Here is a 19,978-nt window from a genome sequence, read left to right as displayed (position 1 = left end):
TTTATTATGGCTCTCTCCTGCCTTAAAGTACCATAATTCCAGGCCTGAAGTTACCTACTTTACTTCCTATTACTCTCATAGTAATATTATTTTTAAATGAAACAAAGCTAGCCAGGTGCAATGGCTCACCCGTGTAATCCCAGTACTTTGAGAGGCCAAGGCGGGCATATCACCTGAGGTCAGGAGTTCAAGACCAGCCTGGCCAAGATGATGAAACCCTGTCTCTACTAAAAATACAAAAATTAGTTGGGTGTGGTAGCACATGCCTGTTATCCTAGCTACTCGGGAGGCTGAGGCACAAGAATTGCTTGAACCCGGAGACAGAGATTACAGTGAGCCAAGATTGCAACACTGCACTCCAGCCTGGGCAACAGAGAGAGACTCTGTCTAGAAAAAAGAAAAAAAAAAAAAAAAGTTCAGATTACTTTGAATCCAAAAGCAGAGAAGAGTGAAATCAAAGCAATAACTAAATTGCTCCTTTATTTGAAATTCATGCTAATACTGAAAACAACATTCTTTTTTTTTTTTTTTAAACCTAGTCTCGCTCTGTCACCAGGCTGGAGTGCAGTGGCGTGATCTTGGCACACTGTAACCTCCACCTTCCGTGTTCAAGCAATTCTACGGCCTCAGCCTCCCAAGTAGATGGGACTACAGCCACCTGCCACCATGCCCAGCTAATTTTTGTATTCTTAGTAGAGACGGGCTTTCACCACGTTGGCCAGGATGGTCTCAACCTCTTGACCTCATAATCCGCCTGCCTCAGCCTCCCCAAGTGCTGGCATTACAGGTGTGAGCCACTGCACCTGGCCCAACAATATTCTTTATCCATCTCTAAATGGGACTTAGCTGAAAAAGGGCCAAGGCTACCTTTGAACAACTTTGGCAATGAAGTCATCTGTGCAGATGAGTGCATCCGACAGCCCTTTGTAGAGTTTACAGCTCACATGTGTTGAGTCCTGCACATCCATTACCACTGAAAGACAAAATATACAGAAAATTATTTGAGATAGATTTAGCTTCTGACTTTACAAAAAAGACCTAGGGACCAAACTGCTCCATTAAAGACGTGTTAGCCACCCACACAACTCACCACACACCAGGGAGTCATTCACAGGGTGCTGAAAAGATACGCTGAAACGAGACTCTGAGAGAGGACACACTTCAAATTGGAGGAGCCCAGGAGAATCTAAAAGGCAAAGAGAAAGATCATAAAACAATCAGCCAAATATAAGACTTCACACAGGCCAGGGACAGTGGCTTACACCTATAATCCTAGCACTTTGGGAGTCTGAGGGAGGCAGATCACCTGAGGTCAGGAGTTCAAGACCAGCCTGGCCAACATGGTGAAAGCCTGTCTCTACTAAGAATACAAAAATTAGTTGGGTGTGGTAGCACATGCCTGTTATCCTAGCTACTCGGGAGGCTGAGGCACAAGAATTGCCTGAACCCGGAGACAGAGATTGCGGTGAGCCAAGATGGTGCCACTGCACTCCAGCCTGGGCAACAGAGCGAGACTCTGTCTCAAGAAAAAAAAAAATTAGCCGGATGTGGTGGCACATGCCTATAATCCTAGTTACTCAGAAGGTTGAGACAGGAGAATCACTTGAACCTGGGAGGTGAAGGTTGCAGTGAGCTGAGATCATGTCACTAAATGCCAGCCTGGGTAACAAAGCGACAGTCTGCTCAAAAAAAAAAAAAAAAAAAAAAAAAAGACTTCACACAAATAATATTCCTTAAATGTACAGACTGAAATTCTTTCTCTCCCTCCTTAGAAAATAAAGCCCACACTTTTTTCACATACAAAACTTACTATGTCATCTATAGATGATAGAAGGAATCAGATTCCAAGGAACCTGCCAGTTTGTTATAAATTTCTCCAGAACAAAAATAGCTAGACTTTCAATTTTCCAAGATGAAGAAATTTATTCCCTAAAATGGGCCAGGCATGGTGGCTCACGCCTGTAATCCAAGCACTTTGGAGGCCAAGGCGGGCGGATCGCCTGAGGTCGGGAGTTCAAGACCAGCCTGACCAACATGGTGAAACCCCATCTTGGGGGGAAAAAAAAAAGAAAAAAAATCCCTAAAATGTAAAAATGAATTCTGAAAATAAAAGCGGCGAAAGGAGTGTCTCCTTCTCCTTGATAAACAGATATCCAGAAGCACTGCCATGAACTCTGCTTTCTATCAAGTATTTGCACCTGTTAGCTGCGCAGCCCATAGTGTGGCAAGCAGAGATATAGAGGCTATAATCTAAAATGATGTACTTATTCCAAATATATATATCTGGCCATAATCATATGTTCATATGCCAGATGTGCAAGCAGCCTAGACACAAAGATCATATACCTTCTTTGTAAAAAGTATGGCTCTCTGTAGGATTAGCTCCATAACTACCTTTGGAAAACTGATTTTTAAATGCCCTAAAGCTATCTAGAGACTTCTTACAGCATTTAAACACACGAAACAGAAGTGACACAAGTTTGAATGTATATGCTCTATGCCATTACTCCAACTACTAAAAATTTATCATTTCTAAAGCAATTCTTATACCCATGAGAAGTATCTCCTGGCCCCGCACAGTGGCTCACACCTTTAATTCCAAAAATTTGGGAGACTGAGGTGGGAGGATCGCCTGAGGCCAGTAGTTCGAGACTATCCTACACAACATGCCAAGACCCCATCACTACAAAACAAATGTTGCTGTATAAATATGTACAGTGAAATAAAGAGTATAATATAAATTTCTTTAAAATCTGACTAGGTGTAGTGCCACATGCCTATAATCCCAGCTACTTGGGGAGCCTGTGGCAAAAGTATCACTTGAGCCCAGGAGTTTGAGGCCAAAGTGAACTATGACTGTACCTCTGCTTTCAGTCTTGGTGACAGAGCAAGACCCTATATCAAGAAAAAAAAGGCCAGGTGTGGTGGCTCATGCATGTAATCCCAGCACTTTGGGAGGCCGAGACAGGCAGATCACTTGAGGTCAGGAGTTCGAGACAGCCTGGCCAACGTGACGAAACCCCATCTCTACTAAAAATGCAAAGATGGCCAGGCGCAGTGGCTCACACCTGTAATCCAAACACTTTGGAGGCCAAGGTGGGCAGATCACCTGAGGTCAGGAGTTCAAGACCAGCCTGACCAACATGGTGAAACCTCGTCTTAAAAAAAAAAAAAAAAAAAAGCAAAGATTACCTGGGCATGGTGCTGGATGCCTGTAATCCCAGCTACTTGGGAGGCTGAAGCAGGAGAATTGCTTGAACCCAGGAGGAAGAGGTTGCAGTGAGCCAAGATCACACCACTGCGCTCCAGCCTGTGTGACCAAGCAAGACTCTGTCTTAAAAAAAAAAAAAAAAGGAAAAAAGAGAGATCTGATTTGCCTTCCCTGTTTCTTATTGCCTACAATTGGCACTGATACATGTCTATCAACAGAGTGCTTATGACTTAAGATTTTTTAAATTAACTATGGTTAGCTAGGAGGGCCAAAATTTACAGCCAGGCTTTAATAGCCAACTGTGTTTGAAAATCATCATCATTCCAGAATCCTGAGAGAAAAAAGGGCTAAACCTTTTAAAATCTGTATGATTAAGTTCTCCAAACAACGGAGAGAGAAAATATACTCAGGACTAAACCTGGGAAGCACTATCCTAACAACCTAAAATTTAGAAATCAAAATTTCTGGCCGAGCTCCATGGCTTACACCTATTATCCCATCCCGGCACCTTAGGAGGCCAAGTTGAGAGGATCACTTGAGCCCAGAAGTTAGAGACCAACCTGGGCAACAAAGAAAGACCCTGTCTCTACAGAAAAAAATTAGCCAGGCTTGGTGGTAAATGCCTAAAGCCCCAGCTCTCAGGAGGCTACAGCAGAAGGATCACTTGAGCCAAGGAGTTAGAGGCTGCAGTAAACTGTGATCATGCCACTGAAGTTCAGCCTGGGCAACAGAGTGTAACCCTGTCTCAGAAAAAAAAAAAGCCTCTTTCACTACACCACTCCAAGTTCTACCTTATGTATATCTGCTGCAAGGTACAGGCAGTAAAACACCCAGTTACATTACTATGTTCAGAAAAAGAGTTAAGAACATTGCAAAAAGCAGTGGTCTCTAAATACTAATCTACAGATTGGTTCCATCAGAATGATTTGTGGAAGTTAAATTAAATTCCCAGCTCTTCCCACTGAGATTATCATTCAGTTCATCTGGGTATAGAAACAAAGCATCTGTGGTATTTTGTTTTTGACACAGGTTCTTACTGTGTTACCCAGGATGGAGTGCAGTGGCGCAATCTGGGCTCACTGCAACCTCTGCCTCCCAGGCTCAAGCAATGACCCTCCCACCTCAGGCTCCCAAGTAGCTAGGACCACAGGTGCACACCACCACACCTGGCTACTTTTTCTAGAGATGGGGCTTTACCATGTTCCTCAGGCTGGTCTCAAATCATAGACTCAAGTGATTTGCCCGCCTTGGCCTCCCAAAGTGCTGGGATTACAGGCGTGAGCCACCACACCTGGCCATCATCTGTAGTGTTAAAAGCTCCAGAGGTTTGACTTTTTTTTTTTTTTTTGAGAGGGAGTCTCACTCTGTCGCCCAGACTGGAGTCCAGTGGCACGAGTGGCTCACTGCAACCTCCGCCTCCCAGGTTCAAGCGACTCTCCTGCCTCAGCCTCCCGTGTATCTCGGACTACAGTCATGCACCACCACACCCAGCAAATATGCTTGATTTTTATGCAAAAATGAAAAAAAAAATGATTTTAAGTTCCACAGGTGATTTTGATGGGCCACCAAATTAAAGAATCACTGGAGAAATAAGTTTCCATCTTCCAGTAAGCATACCAAAGGAAAGGCAGTACCTTCTTTCAGAATAGTTCTTTTGACACAGCTCCCAATCAGGGTGTTATAGGCCACTTGGTGTCTGATCAGATTAAGGATAAGAGGAACTCGACCAGGGTGCTGAAAGGTGATTTTGCTAACAAGGGTTCCCTGTAGACTTCGGCCATCTGGAAGAGGAGCATCCTTGTTGAGGAAATAGCAGTGCTGCTGGCCCGGAAGAGCCTAGACAAAAAGAACAGTTTATAAGTGCTATTTAGTTACCTATTGTATTCCAACCCAAAGTATCCTGAAAAAACCTACTGCTCAAAAAAGTGCAGCAGAGTCTCCACAGTGAATGCGTTCATCAACTGGTATTATAAATGCCAATCAATTACTCATTAGGCTGAAAAGAAGTCTTTTTAGGCCGGGCGCGGTGGCTCATGCCTGTAATCCCAGCACTTTGGGAGGCCGAGGTGGGTGGATCACGAGGTCAAGAGATCGAGACCATCCTGGTCAACATGGTGAAACCCCGTCTCAACTAAAAATACAAAAATTAGCTGGGCATGGCGGTGCGTGCCTGTAATCCCAGCTACTCAGGAGGCTGAGGCAGGAGAATTGCCTGAACCCAGGAGGCAGAGGTTGCGATGAGCCAAGATCGCGCCATTGCACTACAGCCTGAGTAACAAGAGCGAAACTCCGTCTCAAAAAAAAAAAAAAAAAAAGAAGAAGAAATCTTTTTAGTAAATGCGCTATGCTAGCGGTTTCCCAACCTACCTAGCATAAAAACTATCTCAGAAATCTATAATAAAGAGGTTCCTAAACCATAAATGCAAAATCTCTATTTTTAATAAAACACCTATATAGTAATAATGCAGCCAGAATTTGGTAACTACTACTTTCGTGTATTGTCAAAAGATTCAAATTCAAGTCCAGATGAAGTTTTGGAACATTCCATCATTATTATTATTGAGACATCACCCAGGATGGAGTACAATGGTGCAATCTCAGCTCACTGCAACCTCCGCCTCCCAGTCAAGTGCCTCAGTCTCCTGAGTAGCTGAGACTACAGGTATGAGCCACCACACCTGCCTAATTTTTTTCTTTTTTTTTTTTTTTGTAGAAACAAGACTTTGCTAGAGGCTGAGGCAGGAGAATCGCTTGAACCTGAGAGGCGGAGGTTGCAGTGAGATAAGTTCTCGCCACTGCACTCCAGCCTGGGCAACAAGAACAAAAACTGTGTTTCAGAAAAAAAAAAAAAGACAGGATTTTGCCACATTGCCCAGGCTGGTATCAAACTCCTGAGCTCAAGTGATCTGCCTTGCCTTAGCCTCCCAAAGTGCTAGGATTGCAGGTGTGAGTCACCGTGCTCAGCCTCATAATTATCGCTTCCAACATTTTCCTCTCTGTAAGTACTTTCAGGACCTTTCCAGATTATAAGCTCATGGCACTTGAAAGAATTAAACAATAAGAATTTATAACATCTATTTATGATATTCCAAAAGTTCAAAATACCATTAAGAGTCTGTCACCCAAATTTTTTTTCTTTTTTTTTTTTTTTTTTTGAGATGGACTCGCTCTGTCACCATGCAGTGGCGCAATCTCAGCTCACTGCAACCTCCTCCTCCCGGGTTGAAGCGATCCTCCTGCCTCAGCCTCCTGAGTAGCTAGGACTATAGGCGCATGCCACCACACCCAGCTAATTTTTGTATTTTTTTTTAGTAGAGACGGGGTTTCACCATGTTAGCCACATGCTCGATCTCTTGACCTCATGATCCGCCTGCCTCAGCCTCCCAAAGTGCTGAAATTACAGTTGTGGGCCATCATGCCCAGCCTCTTTTTTTTTTTTTTTTTTTTTTTTGAGATAGAGTCTCTCTGTCACCCTGACTAGAGTGCAATGGTGCAATCTCGGCTCACCGAAACCTCTGCCTCCCAGGTTCAAGCAACTGTCCTGCCTCGGCCTCCCAAGTAGCTAGGATAATAGGCATGAGCCACCACACCCAGTTAATTTTTGTACTTTGACTAGAGATAGGGTTTTTTTTTGTTTTTTTTTTGTTTTTTTTTTTTTTGAGACGGAGTCTCGCTCTTGTTACCCAGGCTGGAGTGCAATGGCGCGATCTCGGCTCACCGCAACCTCCGCCTCCTGGGTTCAGGCAATTCTCCTGCCTCAGCCTCCTGAGTAGCTGGGATTACAGGCACGCGCCACCGTGCCCAGCTAATTTTTTTGTATTAGTAGAGACGGGGTTTCACAATGTTGACCAGGATGGTCTCGATCTCTTGACCTCGTGATCCACCCGCCTCGGCCTCCCAAAGTGCTGGGATTACAGGCTTGAGCCACCGCGCCCGGCCTTAGAGATAGGGTTTTACCATGCTGTTCGGGCTGGTCTCGATCTCCTGACCTCTAGTGAACAACCCGCCTTGGCCTCCCAAAGTCCAGGGATTACAGGTGTGAGCCACCGCACCCAGCCAATCACCCAAAAATTTCAACAAAGAAACGTACATTGTTGTTTCCTAATGAAAGCTCATGCCCTTTTATTTCAGTACATTTCTGAGATTTCTGTAATTTCCTGCCTTATTAAGGAAATAGGACATGATCCAGCAGTCTTGAAGAAATTTATCTGACCTCAATAATACTAAGAAGGAAGATTATGATCTTGGGTCCAAACATAACTTGTAACATTCTAGCTCCATAGGGCATTACTTACAGCATAAAATCGCATGTTGTGATTCAAAGGTATGGGGTCAGGGTCCTTTGATAGCTCAAACTGAGTGATCAGTTCATAGAGGGGTACATAAGTTGGTTGAGTTTCAAACAATGGAATTCCTGGAAAAACAAGGATCAATATAATGATCATGTTAAGATGAAAACACTGACAACTCAGTTTCCCCGTCATGATTTCTACATTTATTCACCCATTTATTTTAAAAGAGTAAGCATTTACTAGTACAAAGCACTGTAACATCTACGCCCGTTAATACTTCAGTGAGGCATGCAAGACTGAAAGACATCCACGATGACCTGATTTTGAAGTTTCCTTTTCACACTTATAACAAGTATTAGCTCCTGATGCTAAAAACTCACCTGTGCAGTTCTGCAGTTTCTGAACACATGCTCTAGATACTGGGATTGGCTGTGGAAACTTCAAGAAGAAACAGGCAGGAAGATCAACACTGTTGGCACTGGTGATTGAGGAGAAGGAAGGGGTCCTTCAAAAAAAAAAGGGTGGAAGGGTTGGATTTTGACTTGATATGAAAATGAAAAATCTAAACACCTATTCTTAAACATGTATGTATCACACAGACACATACTTACAAACTCTCAAAAGCTCACTCTTTGAAACTTCCTACCCCCAATTCCCAAACATGCTGTTGGTTAATGCTGTAGCATTTAATCAAACATTTATCCTAAGGCATGTTCTCCAGTTATTACTCCAATGTAACTCCAAATGAACATAAGATAAAAAGGGCACTCGTTAAACATGAGGAATTAGCACAGTTCTCTTCCTTCTCTCTCAGGGCAGAGAATGTGTTCTATAAGCAGACTTTGGAGAGGAATACTCAGATACTGAACAAAAGAGAAATCAATGGATAAAACAAAAGGCCAACCTCTAGAAATTCAAGTGGGGTAAGAGCCAGAATAAACATTTGTTCCATACTGCACTTTGAGAAAAATTGACTTTCTACTCTAAAATACTATTTAACTTACCATTTATTGTCAACTGGATGTGACCCCATAATTAATGGTGCAATTGGAAGTTTGTACATAGCAGATGTTCCTTCAATTGTCACTGATGCGTTCATGCCCAAAGATCGAGAAACTGGGGACAAGAAAGAAAAAGGGTTTTCCTCAAAGCAATACAAATGATAGGGATCACAATATGTTTGGTGGGGTTTTTTTTTTTTGTCTTTTTTTTTTGTTTGAGACAGAAACTCTCAGGTGTGAGCCACCTTGCCCAATCCACAATATGTTTTAAAAGGTTAATTTAGGCAAGGCGCAGTAGCTCACACCTGTAATCCCAGTAGTTTGGGAGACCAAGACAGGTGGATCACTTGAGGTGTAGGAGTTTGAGACCAGCCTGGCCAACATGGTGAAACCCCATCTCTACTAAAAATACAAAAATCAGCCAGGCATGGTGCCACGTGCCGGTAATCCCAGCTACTTAGAGGCTGAGGAAAATTGCTTGAACTGGGGAAGCGGAAAGTTGCAGTGAGCTGAGATCGTGCCACTGCACTCCAGCCTGGGTGACAGTGAGACTCCATCTAAAAAAAAAAAGAGTAATTTTTGCAGTATTTGTCAGCCATAATTTATCAGATAGTTATTCCTTTATTTATTTTTTATTAGAGACGGAGTCTCACTCTGTTGCCCAGGCAGCCTCCTGAGTAGCTGGGATTACAGGCATGCACCAAAATGCCTGGCTAATTGTTTTGTACTTTTAGTAGAGATGGGCTTGTGCCAGGGTGGCCAAGCTGCTCTCAAACTCCTGGCCTAAAGTTGATCCATCCACCTCGGCCTCCCAAAGTGCAGGCATAAACCACCACACATGGCCTGTACTTCCTATGAAACTTAGAAATCCTGAAAATTACCTTCCTAACCCTCCAATAATTATTTTTGTAAGTAAATAAACACAAGAAACAATGCAGTCCAAAAACATCATTTATGAAGGGCTCAGTACCAATATTATTTTTTTCTTCAGAATGCATTTAAGTAGGATTATATTAAAGGGATAAGCTGTTGCACTGGCTCACACCTGTAATCATAGAACTTTGGGAGGCCAAGGCAGACAGATGGCTTGAGCTCAGGACTTCGGGGCTGCAGTGAGCTGTGATCTAATCACTGTACTCCAGCCTGGGCAACATAGAAAGACCTACTCCCCCATGCCAAATTTTAGTAACAGTAACGGAGCCTGACAAGGTGACTCACACCTGTAATCCCAGCACTTTGGGAGGCCAAGGCAGGTGGATCACCTAAGGTCAGGAGTTCAAGAGCAGCCTGGCCAACATAGTGAAACCCTGTCTCTACTAAAAATACAAAAATTAACTGGGTGTGGGGGCACACGCCTGTAGTCCCAGCTACTCAGGAGGGTGAGGCAGGAGAATTGCTTGAACCCAGGAGGTGGAGGCTACAGTGAGCTGAGATCACACCACTGCACTCCAGCCTGGGCAAGAGAGGGAGACTCCATCCTTTTTTTTTTTTTTTTTTTTTTGAGATGGCATTTTGCTCTTGTTGCCCAGGCTGGAGTGCAATGGCGTGATCTCGGCTCACTGCAACCTCCACCTCCCGGGTTCAAGTGATTCTCCTGCCTCAGCCTCCTGAGTAGCTGGGATTACAGGCATGCACCACCATGCCCAGCTAATGTTTTGTATTTTTTTTTTTTGAGGTGGAGTTTCGCTGTTGTTACCCAGACTGGAGTGCAATGGCGCGATCTCGGCTCACGGTAACCTCTGCCTCCTCAGTTCAAGCAATTCTCCTGCCTCAGCCTCCCGAGTAGCTGGGATTACAGGCACGCACCACCATGCCCAGCTAATTTTTGTATTTTTAGTAGAGACGGGGTTTCACCTTGTTGACCAGGATGGTCTCGATCTCTTGACCTCATGATCCACCCACCTCGGCCTCCCAAAGTGCTGGGATTATAGGCGTGAGCCACCACGCCAGGCCTATTTTTTGTATTTTTAATAGAGATGGGGCTTCACCATGTTAGCCAGGATAGTCTCGATCTTCTAACCTCATGATCCACCCACCTCGGAGCTCCCAAAGTGCTGGGATTATAGGCGTGAGCCACCACGCCTGGCTGAGACTCCATCTTAAATAAACAAACAAGCAAACAATAAAGGGATGGAGTCAATGAGTGAAAGTACAAAAAGACCTAAGGAGGTATTAGTCCATTTCTTTTATCTTTTCTTGTATTAAGGGTAAACAGAAAATAATGTCCATTACTATAGTTCTTTAGTTTAGAAAGCTAACTTCACTTTTTTCTTTTTTTGATCAGTAACTTACTATGTTGCCCAGGCTGAAGTACAGTGGCTATTTACAGGCACGATCATGGTGTGCTACAGTCTCAAACTCCTGGCCTCAAGCAATCCTTATGCCTGAACCTCCCAAGTAGCTAGGACTACAGGCATAAACCACCATGCCCACCCTTCTTCACTTTTAAAACACTAAGTAACCTGATTATCTCAGGTTACTTATATATATACACACACACACACACACACACACACACACACACACACACGTATAGATGTACATGTGAACAGATGTATATATTTGTGTGTGAAGTGTTGTGTGTATAAGGTGCAAATGGTAAGGTCAGCAAACTCATTTAAGAGTAGCAAACCGGAAATTAAAGGCAAGCTGGGCACCCAACAAAACCATTAGTTTCTTTACAATTAAAGTCTTACCGTTATTCTCGTGCAAAATGATGGGAGATGCAGTCTTGTCATCCAGCAGGTCAGAAGGAGAGACATAGTACTTCAGGTTCATTAAATGACCTATGAAAAATAAAACTCATTATGGTATCTTTATCAGGTAAATTACAAATAAAGAAAAGCATTAACATTTACATAAACCTATACTCAAAAAAGTAGTTTAACATATATGAAGAGTCATGCTCCAAAGCAGCTTATGAAAGATGGCAGGCATGGTGGCTCACACCTATAATCGCTGCACTTTGGGAAGCTGCAGCAGGAGGATCACTTGAGCCCAGGAGTTTGAGACCAGTCTGGGAAACACAGTGAGACCCCATCTTTAAAAAAACAAATAATAGGCCAGGAACGCCTGTAATCCTAGTACTTTGGGAGGCTGAGGCAGGTGGATCACCTGAGGTCAGGAGTTCAAGACCAGCCATCAACATGGTGAAACCCTATCTCTTAATACAAAAAAAAAAATTGGCCAGGTGTGGTGGCTCATGCCTGTAATCCCAGCACTTTGGGAGGCTGAGGCAGGCAGATCACGAGGTCAGGAGATGGAGACCATCCTGGCTAACATGGTGAAACCTCATCTCTAGTAAAAATACAAAAAAGTAGCCAGGAGTGGTGGCATGGGCCTATAGTCCCAGCTAATTGGGAGAGTAAGGCAGGAGAATTGCTTGATCCCAGGAGATGGAGGTTGAGGTGAGACAAGATCACGCCACTGCACTCCAGCCTGGGTGACACAGTGAGATTCCATCTCAAAAATAATAATAATAATAATAATAATAGTAATTAGGGCTGGGCACGGTGGCTCAAGCCTGTAATCACAGCACTTTGGGAGGCCGAGGAGGGCAGATCACGAGGTCAAGAGATCGAGACCATCCTGGTCAACATGGTGAAACCCCGTCTCTACTAAAAATACAAAAAATTAGCTGGGCATAGTGGCACATGCCTGTAATCCCAGCTACTCAGGAGGCTGAGGCAGGAGAATTGCCTGAACCTAGGAGACAGAGGTTGTGGTGAGCCAAGATCGCGCCATCGCACTCCAGCCTGGGTAACAAGAATGAAACTCCGTCTCAAAATAAAAAATAAAAAATAATAATAATAATTAGCCTGGCATGCTGGTGAGTGCCTGTAGTCCCAGCTACTCAGAAAGATAAGGTGGGAGGTCAAGGATGCAATGAGCCATGATCATGCCACTGCACTCCAGCTGGGAAGACAGAGCAAAACCCTGTCTCAAAAAAAAAAAAAACAAAGAAAGAAGTATGGCAGAAGATTAAGTACGGATTCTGGGACTAACAATTTATTTCACACAATTGATTAAAAAAAGGGCCAGTTGCACTGGCTCACGATTATAATCCCAACACTTTGGGAGGCTGAGGCCAGAGGATCACTTGAGGTCAGGGTTCAAGTCTACAGTGAGTTATGACTGCATCACTGCACTCCAGCCTAGGCAACATAGTGAGACCCCCATCTCCAAAAAAATTGTTAAAGTTAGCCAGGCATGGCAGCACTTGCCTGTAGTCCTAGCTACTCAGGAGGCTGAGGCGGGAAGATCACTTAAGCCCAGGAGTTAAGGGCTGAAGTGAGTTATGTTCGGGTCACTGTACTCCAGCTAGAAGGACAGAGCAAGGCTCTGTCTCAAAAACAAAAACAAACAAAAATGGGGAGGACAGGTATTGACAGCTTATAAATCATCACAGGAAGGCTGAACACTATGGATCACACCTGTAATCCCAGCACTTTGGGAGCCCAAGGCAGGTGGATCGCCTAAGGTCAGGAGTTCAAGACCGGCCTGGCCAACATGGTGAAAACCCCATATCTACTAAAAATACAAAAATTAGCCAGGCATGGTGGCCACACAATTACAGGAGCGTGCCTGTAATCTTGGCTACTTGGGCAGGAGAATTACTGGAACCCAGGAGGTGGAGGTTGCAGTGAGCTGAGATAGCGCCACTGCACTCCAGCCTGGGACACAGATGAGACTCTACCCCCCGCCCCAAAAAAAAATCATCACAAAATACACAAATATCTGCAAATTTTATCTCTCTGCTTATATGTTTATAAACCTAAGATGAGGCCAGACATAGTGTCTTATGCCTATAATCCCAACGCTTTGTGATTCAGTGGCAGGAAGATCATTTGATCACTTGATCCCAGTTCAAGACCAGCCTAAGCAATGTAGTAAGACCACTCCATAAAACAATAAAAAATTAGCCAGGCATGGTATCCCAGTAGTCCTAGCTACTCAAGAAACTGAGTTGGGAGGATTGTTTGGGCCTAGAAGGTTGAGGCTAGAGAGAGTCATGATTACACCACTGAACTCCAGCCTGGGCAACACAGCAAGACTCTGTCTCAAAAATAAATAAACAGGGGTGGTGCAGTGGCTAAACCTGTTTGCAATCCCAGCACTTTGGGAGGCTAAGGTTGGTGTATCACCTGAGGTCAGGAATTGGAGATCAGGCTGGCCAACATGGCGAAACCCTGTGTCTACTAAAAATGTAAAAATTAGCCAGGCATGGCCGGGCGTGGTGGCTCACACCTGTAATCCTAGCATTTTGGGAGGCCAAGGTGGGTGGATCACTTGAGATCAGGAGTTCAAGACCAGCCTGGCCATCATGGTGGAACCCCATCTTTAAAATAAATAAATAAATAAAAATAATAAAAATTTAGCCAGGCATGGTGGCACATGCCTGTAATCCCAGCTACTAGGGGGGCTGAGGCAGGAGGATCACTTGAACCTGGGAGGTGGGATGAGCCGAGATCGTGCCATTGCACTCCAGCCTGGGTGACAAAGTGAGACTCCGCAAAAAAAAAAAAAGGCCAGACAGGGTGGCTCATGCCTATAATCCCAGCACTGTGGGAGGCTGAGACAGGCAGATCACGAGGTCAGGAGTTAGAGACCAGCCTGACCAACATGTTGAAACCTAGTCTCTACTAAAAACACAAAAATTAGCTGAGCATGGTGGCGTGCGCCTATAATCCCAGCTACTCAGGCGGCTAAGGCAGAAAAATCGCTTGAACCCGGGAGGCAGAGGTTGCAGTGAGCCAAGATCACACTATTGCACTCCAGCCTGGTGAGAGCCTGTCTCAAGAAAAATAAATAAGAATAAAAATAAATCAATAGGCTGGGTGCAGTGGTTCATGCCCGCAATCCCAGCAGTTTGGGAGACCAAGGCGGGTGGATCACTTGAAGTGAGGAGTTCAGGACCAGCCTGGCCAAAACAGTGAAACCCTGTCTCTACCAAAAATAGAATAAATTAGCTGGGTGTTATGGTGCAAACCTGTAATCCCAGCTACTCAGGAGGCTGAGGCATGAGAATCACTTGAGCCCAGGAGGTGGAGGGTGCAGTGAGCTGAGATCATGTCACTATACTCCAGCCTGGGCCACAAGTGAGGCTCTGTTTCAAAAAAATAAAATAAAATATATAAACAAACAAACTAAAGGTGAAATGAAAAGTAATGACCCCTCAACTTAAATCAGACATGTTTCTAAATAAGCCAAATAGGATCACGTACCCCCACTCCTTGGTGTGAGATAACCAACACTTCCATGAAGAATCTTATCCAAGGGACCAGCATTAGTTGCTTTCCTGTAAGACAAGTGATCTACGTTTGTTTATATTTAATCCCCGACTGTCTTGGTACACACTGTGATACGAGTTCACCACTCTAAATTTTTTTTTTTTGAGACAGAGTTTCACTCTTGTCGCCCAGGCTGGAATGCAGTGGCGCAATCTCAGCTCACTACAACCTCCACCTCCTGGCTTCACGTGATTCTCCTGCCTCAGCCTCCCGAGTAGCTGGGATTACAGGCGTGTGCCACCACACCCGGCTAATTTTTTGTATTTTCAGTAGAGATGGGGTTTCACCATGTTGGGCAGGCTGGTCTCGAACTTCTGACCTCAGGTGATCCACCCACCTTGGCCTCCCAAAGTGCTGGGATTACAGGCATGAGCCACCACACCCGGCCCAAAGTTTCATAATACTTTTACAATGGCTCTGTCTTGTAATCAAGCATATAGCAAATGTATTTCATGTCCAAAGCAAAGGGATTATTTCCAAGTACACGAGTACACACAGTATATAATATGGTGAACAAAAATTACAATTAGACTATTGTTTGTCAGATGGGAGTCTAGGTCTGACAAGTCTTGAGATAAAACCTATGGTAACCAACAACTTAATGATACTAATACTCAGAAGTTCAAATGCAATCATCATTTTGGAAGAGAAAGGAGATATATCATACAGGCTATAAGAGATGTATAAAATAGGACCCTAGCAAAAAATTAAAATAAAATAAAATAGGACCCTAATCTCCTTGGAAAAAACTCAAAGAATCATATCAAATTAAGGTTTTAGCAGTCTTACCAGTACATAATTGCCATTTTGGATAGATCTTGTTCTAAGGATTGGAGAGCCAAGTACATTTTAGTCTTCAGTTTGCTGGAGAGTAGATAAGGACATGAGTTAAATAGTTGAAAAATATGGCCCGGCGCAGTGACTCACACCTGTAATCCCAGTACTTTGGGAGGCTGAGGCAGACAGATCACCTGAGTCAGGAGTTTCAGACCAGCCTGGCCAACATGGTGAAACCTCATCTCTACTAAAAATGTAAAAATTAGCCGGGCATCATGGCGGGCACCTGTAATCCCAGCTACTCAAGAGGCTGAGGCAGGAGAATCGCTTGAACCCAGGAAGTAGGGGTTGCAGTGAATGGAGACTGCGCCACTGCACTCTAGCTGGGCAACAGAGCAAGACTCTGTCTCAAAAAAAAAAAGCAAACAAACAAATTAGCGCAGTACGGTGGTGCACACCTGTAATCCCAGCTACTCAGGAGGCTAAGGCAGGAGAATTGCTTGAACCCAGGAGGCACAGGTTGCAATGAGCTGAGATCGCGCCACTGCACTCTAGCCTGGGTGACAGAGTGACAATCCAATAAAAAAAAATAACTTTTAAAACATTAATTCTTGACCTGATCTCAGGTGGTCGACCCATCTCAGCCTCCCAAAGTGCCAGGATTACTGGCGCGAGCCACTGTGACCAGCCTAAAACATTGATTTTTAAAATAAAGTGATTTTTGTCACTACGTGTGTGTGTGTGTACTTTTTTGAGACAGTGTCTCCGTCGCCTACATTGGAGTACAGTGACGCAATCACTGCTCACGGCACCCTCAAACTACTAATTTCAAGTGATCCTCCCACCTTAGCCTCCCAAGTAGCTGGGACTACAGGCACTCATCACCATGCCCAGCTAAGCTGTTGTTATTGTCTTTCTGCTAGAGACAGGGTCTTACTGTGTAGCCCAGGCTGGTATTGAGCTCCTGAGTTCAAAAAATCTTCCTGTCTTGGCCTCCCAATGTGCTGGTATTAGAGGCATGAGCCACTTCAACTGACTTCACTACTATTAATGCCTATTTTTAGCACTTCAAGGCTTATTTTTATCTCTGTTTTAAAAAGCCGAGGAGGTTAACAGACTCCCAGGTAGGTTAAAAATAGAAATCATAAGCCAGTTCCACAATAACTAATTCCTTTCAGCTGGAAATTGGAATGCTGAACATCTCAAAGATTATATTCTGTCTTCCAACATTATGATCAATTAATGCAGGCATTGCCTCTGAAGATATCTGTGAAAGGCATAAAGGTGGAAGCTGAGCTAGAGATTGCAGTATAAGTAGAAACTAGGAGTGACAAATAGCAGAAGAGTTGGCAAATTTCTAAGCATAAGGTGTCTTATAAGTTTATACTGATTTTTCCAAACAAAAGCAAAAATATTAAAAATACTTACTTGTCCCCTGGAAGGTTATACAGATTAACAAGGCCCTTAAGGTGCTTAGAAAATTCATCAAAATTTTTTTCCCTATAAGGAGTTCAGGGAAGAGGAGAAAGAGAGGAGAATACAATATAAATTTACTATTCAACCTTACAACAAAGTGCCAAAAGTCACAACTATATAAAACTGATTTTATTTTATTTTATTTTATTTTTTTCTGGGATGGAATCTCACCCTCTCGCCCAGGCTGGAGTGCAGTGGCACAATCTTGGCTCATTGCAACCTCTGCCTTCCAGGTTCACACAATTGTCCTGCCTCAGCCTCCCGAGTAGCTGGGATTATAGGCGTCTGCCACCAAGCCCAGCTATTTTTTGTATTTTTAGTACAGACAAGGTTTCACCATGTTGGCCAGGCTGGTCTCGAACTCCTGACCTCATGATCTACCTGCCTCAGCCTTCCAAAGTGCTGGGATTACAGGTGTGAGCCACCACGCCTGGCCATAAAACTGATTTTAATAATTGGCTTTAACCCTTTTCCTCAAAAGTTTTCTAGTGTTGCTGAGGAGGCAGCAGTGGGGGAAAAAAAAAAGTTTTCTAGTGTCAACGAAAAGTAGCAAAAGAAAAGAAAATGTTTTCCTTTATCTCTCGGCTCCATTTTTTTCTGGAGAAGGTTCTAACAAGCAGTCTGAAAGTTAAAATAAAGGTGGTCAAAACCTCTTTTCCAGTTGTTTTATTAGTTCCCAAGTAATAAAACCTAGTTTAAATCAATCATTAATACCTTTCCTTTCTTTTTCCTTTTTATTAATTTTTTTGTAGAGATGATATTTCCCTATGTTGCCCACGCCAGACTCCAACTCCAGGACTTAAGTAATCCTCTCACTTCAACCTCTCATGTAGCTGGGACTACAGGTGTGCACCCCCACACCCAGCTCCTTTCCTCCAAATATATAACTGACTTTGGATGTCAACAGAAAATAAAACTTTTGATTGCAGAGATAATGAGAAGAAAATAAATTGGGAAGTCAACACTTGTGGGTATATAGCAACATGAGAGCAAAGATGAGAGGGAAAACAAACACTAGGACAGAGATAGAGACCCAGAGAAAAGGCAGTGGGTACTCTGGAGGGAAACTACCCATTAGAAAATATTTCTATGACCAGATCCACCCCAGAAAAAATAAACTACTGTGACCTCTGGGTTTCTAGGACCCAATATTCTGGCTTCAATTCTCAGCCAAATGGGCTTTTGTGGATAGGTTTAGGAATCCAATACACCTCCACAATTCTAACTCTTAATATCTTTTTTCAAACTTGAAAAATAAAAAAGGTCTTTGCAAAACTAAACTGCCATGACAAGGTCAGACCCCTGAGCAGAGACATTCTGTAAGCATTTACTGAGCACTTACAGTCCAGAGTGCTATGAAGACAGTAAAAAGAAAAAGGAGTAGCAGCAAAATATACTCCTTAACTTAACATTACCATCTATACTGAATGACTAAATATCAGGTAAAGGTAAACATTCTTTCTTTTTTCTTTTATTTTTTTGAGACAGAGTCTCACTCTGTTGCCCAGGCTGGAATGCAATGATGCAATCTCAGCTCACTACTACCTCTAGCTCCTAAATCCAAACAATTCTCCAGCCTCAGCCTCCTGTGTAGCTGGATTAAAGGTGTACACCAACACACCCAACTACTTTTTTGTATTTTTTTTCTTTTTCTTTTTAATTTTTTTTTTAATAAACGGGGTTTCACCATGTTGGTCAGGCTGGTCTTGAACTCCTGACCTCAGGTGATCCGCCCGCCTTGGCCTCCAAAGTGCTTGGATTACAGGCGTGAGCCACCATGCCCGGCTACTTTTTTGTATTTTTATTAGAGATCAAGTTTCACCACATTGGCCAGGCTGGTCTCGAACTCCTGACCTCAGATGATCCGCCCGCCTCGGCCTCCCAAAGTACAAGTGTGAGCCATTGCACCTGGCCACATTTTAATTTTTTAAAGCTGGTTCAAATTTGGTATATTTACCTATATGCACATTAAACTGATGATTCAGAAGGCTAATCCTTTTCTTGAAGTTGTGCTTTAGTCGGGCACAGTAGCTCACGCCTGTAATCCCAATACTTTGGTGAAACCCCATCTTTACTAAAAATACAAAAATTAGCTGGGTATGGTGGTGGGTACCTGTAATCCCAGCTACTTGGGGGGCTGAGGCAGGAGAATTGCTTGAAACAGGGAGGTGAAGGTTGCAGTAAGCTGAGATCAAGCCATTGCACTCCAGCCTGGTGACAGAGTGAGACTCCATCTCAAAAAAAAAAAAAAAAAAAAAAATTGCGCTTCTGTCCAGTGAGCACATAATGAGGGCAACTGAGGGCAATACTGCTAACCCCAAACACAACACACCCACATCAACTAGAGCTTTGTTTTACCTTGATGCAAGTTTTGGAAAAATTAAAAATCGCTTTTTATGCCTGGGCATGGTGGCTCACACCTGTAATCCCAGCACTTTGACAGGCTGAGGCGGGCAGATCACTGGAGGTCAGGAGTCCGCTACCAGCCTGGCCAACATAGTGAAACTGAGCCTCTACTAAAAATATAAAAATTAGCCAGGCATGATGGCGGATACCTGTAATTACAGCCACTCGGGAGGCTGAGGCAGGAGAATCGCTTGAACCCAAGAGGCAGAGACTGCAGTGAGCCAAGACCGTGCCACTGCACTCCAGCCTAAGCGAAAGAGTAAGACTCCATCTCAATAAAAAAAAAAAAGAAAAAAAATTGCTTTTACACACACACACACACACACACAAAAGAGCAGGCTAAACGTGAAATTTATTTCCTCAATGTGAACACTCTAAGACATCATGTAGTACCTAAGAACTTCACTATGCTCAAAACAAAGTGTATTAATAACTTCCTTAAATTCCCAAAGTCTTAATTCTGAATTTAAGCATGGAAATTTCCACTCAGTTAAAAATAGAAAAAGCCACGACCTGCTGAAAGCG

General features: G+C 43.5%; 1 protein-coding gene across 2 annotated transcripts in view; it reads right to left on the bottom strand.

Moving 5' to 3' along the window:
* MED1 (mediator complex subunit 1) overlaps positions 1-19,978 on the bottom strand; it is a 49,298-nt gene that overhangs the window by 8,506 nt on the left and 20,814 nt on the right. For both annotated transcript variants that reach the window (XM_064369470.1, XM_012451940.3), the window contains 10 exons: positions 17,000-17,071; positions 15,584-15,658; positions 14,729-14,802; positions 11,201-11,290; positions 8,508-8,619; positions 7,884-8,008; positions 7,507-7,625; positions 4,846-5,047; positions 1,091-1,186; positions 868-973 (listed from right to left, as the gene is read on the bottom strand). In XM_064369470.1, the coding sequence (XP_064225540.1) occupies positions 868-973; positions 1,091-1,186; positions 4,846-5,047; positions 7,507-7,625; positions 7,884-8,008; positions 8,508-8,619; positions 11,201-11,290; positions 14,729-14,802; positions 15,584-15,658; positions 17,000-17,071 (1,071 nt within the window). The remainder of the gene's footprint in view (positions 1-867; positions 974-1,090; positions 1,187-4,845; positions 5,048-7,506; positions 7,626-7,883; positions 8,009-8,507; positions 8,620-11,200; positions 11,291-14,728; positions 14,803-15,583; positions 15,659-16,999; positions 17,072-19,978) is intronic.

Source organism: Aotus nancymaae, unplaced genomic scaffold (assembly GCF_030222135.1).
Source record: "Aotus nancymaae isolate 86718 unplaced genomic scaffold, 86718_ANA_hifiasm-v0.15.2.pri h1tg000089l, whole genome shotgun sequence".
NCBI lineage: Eukaryota > Metazoa > Chordata > Mammalia > Primates > Aotidae > Aotus > Aotus nancymaae.
Note: the sequence above shows the minus strand (reverse complement) of the source record. Positions and strands in the feature narration are given on the sequence as shown.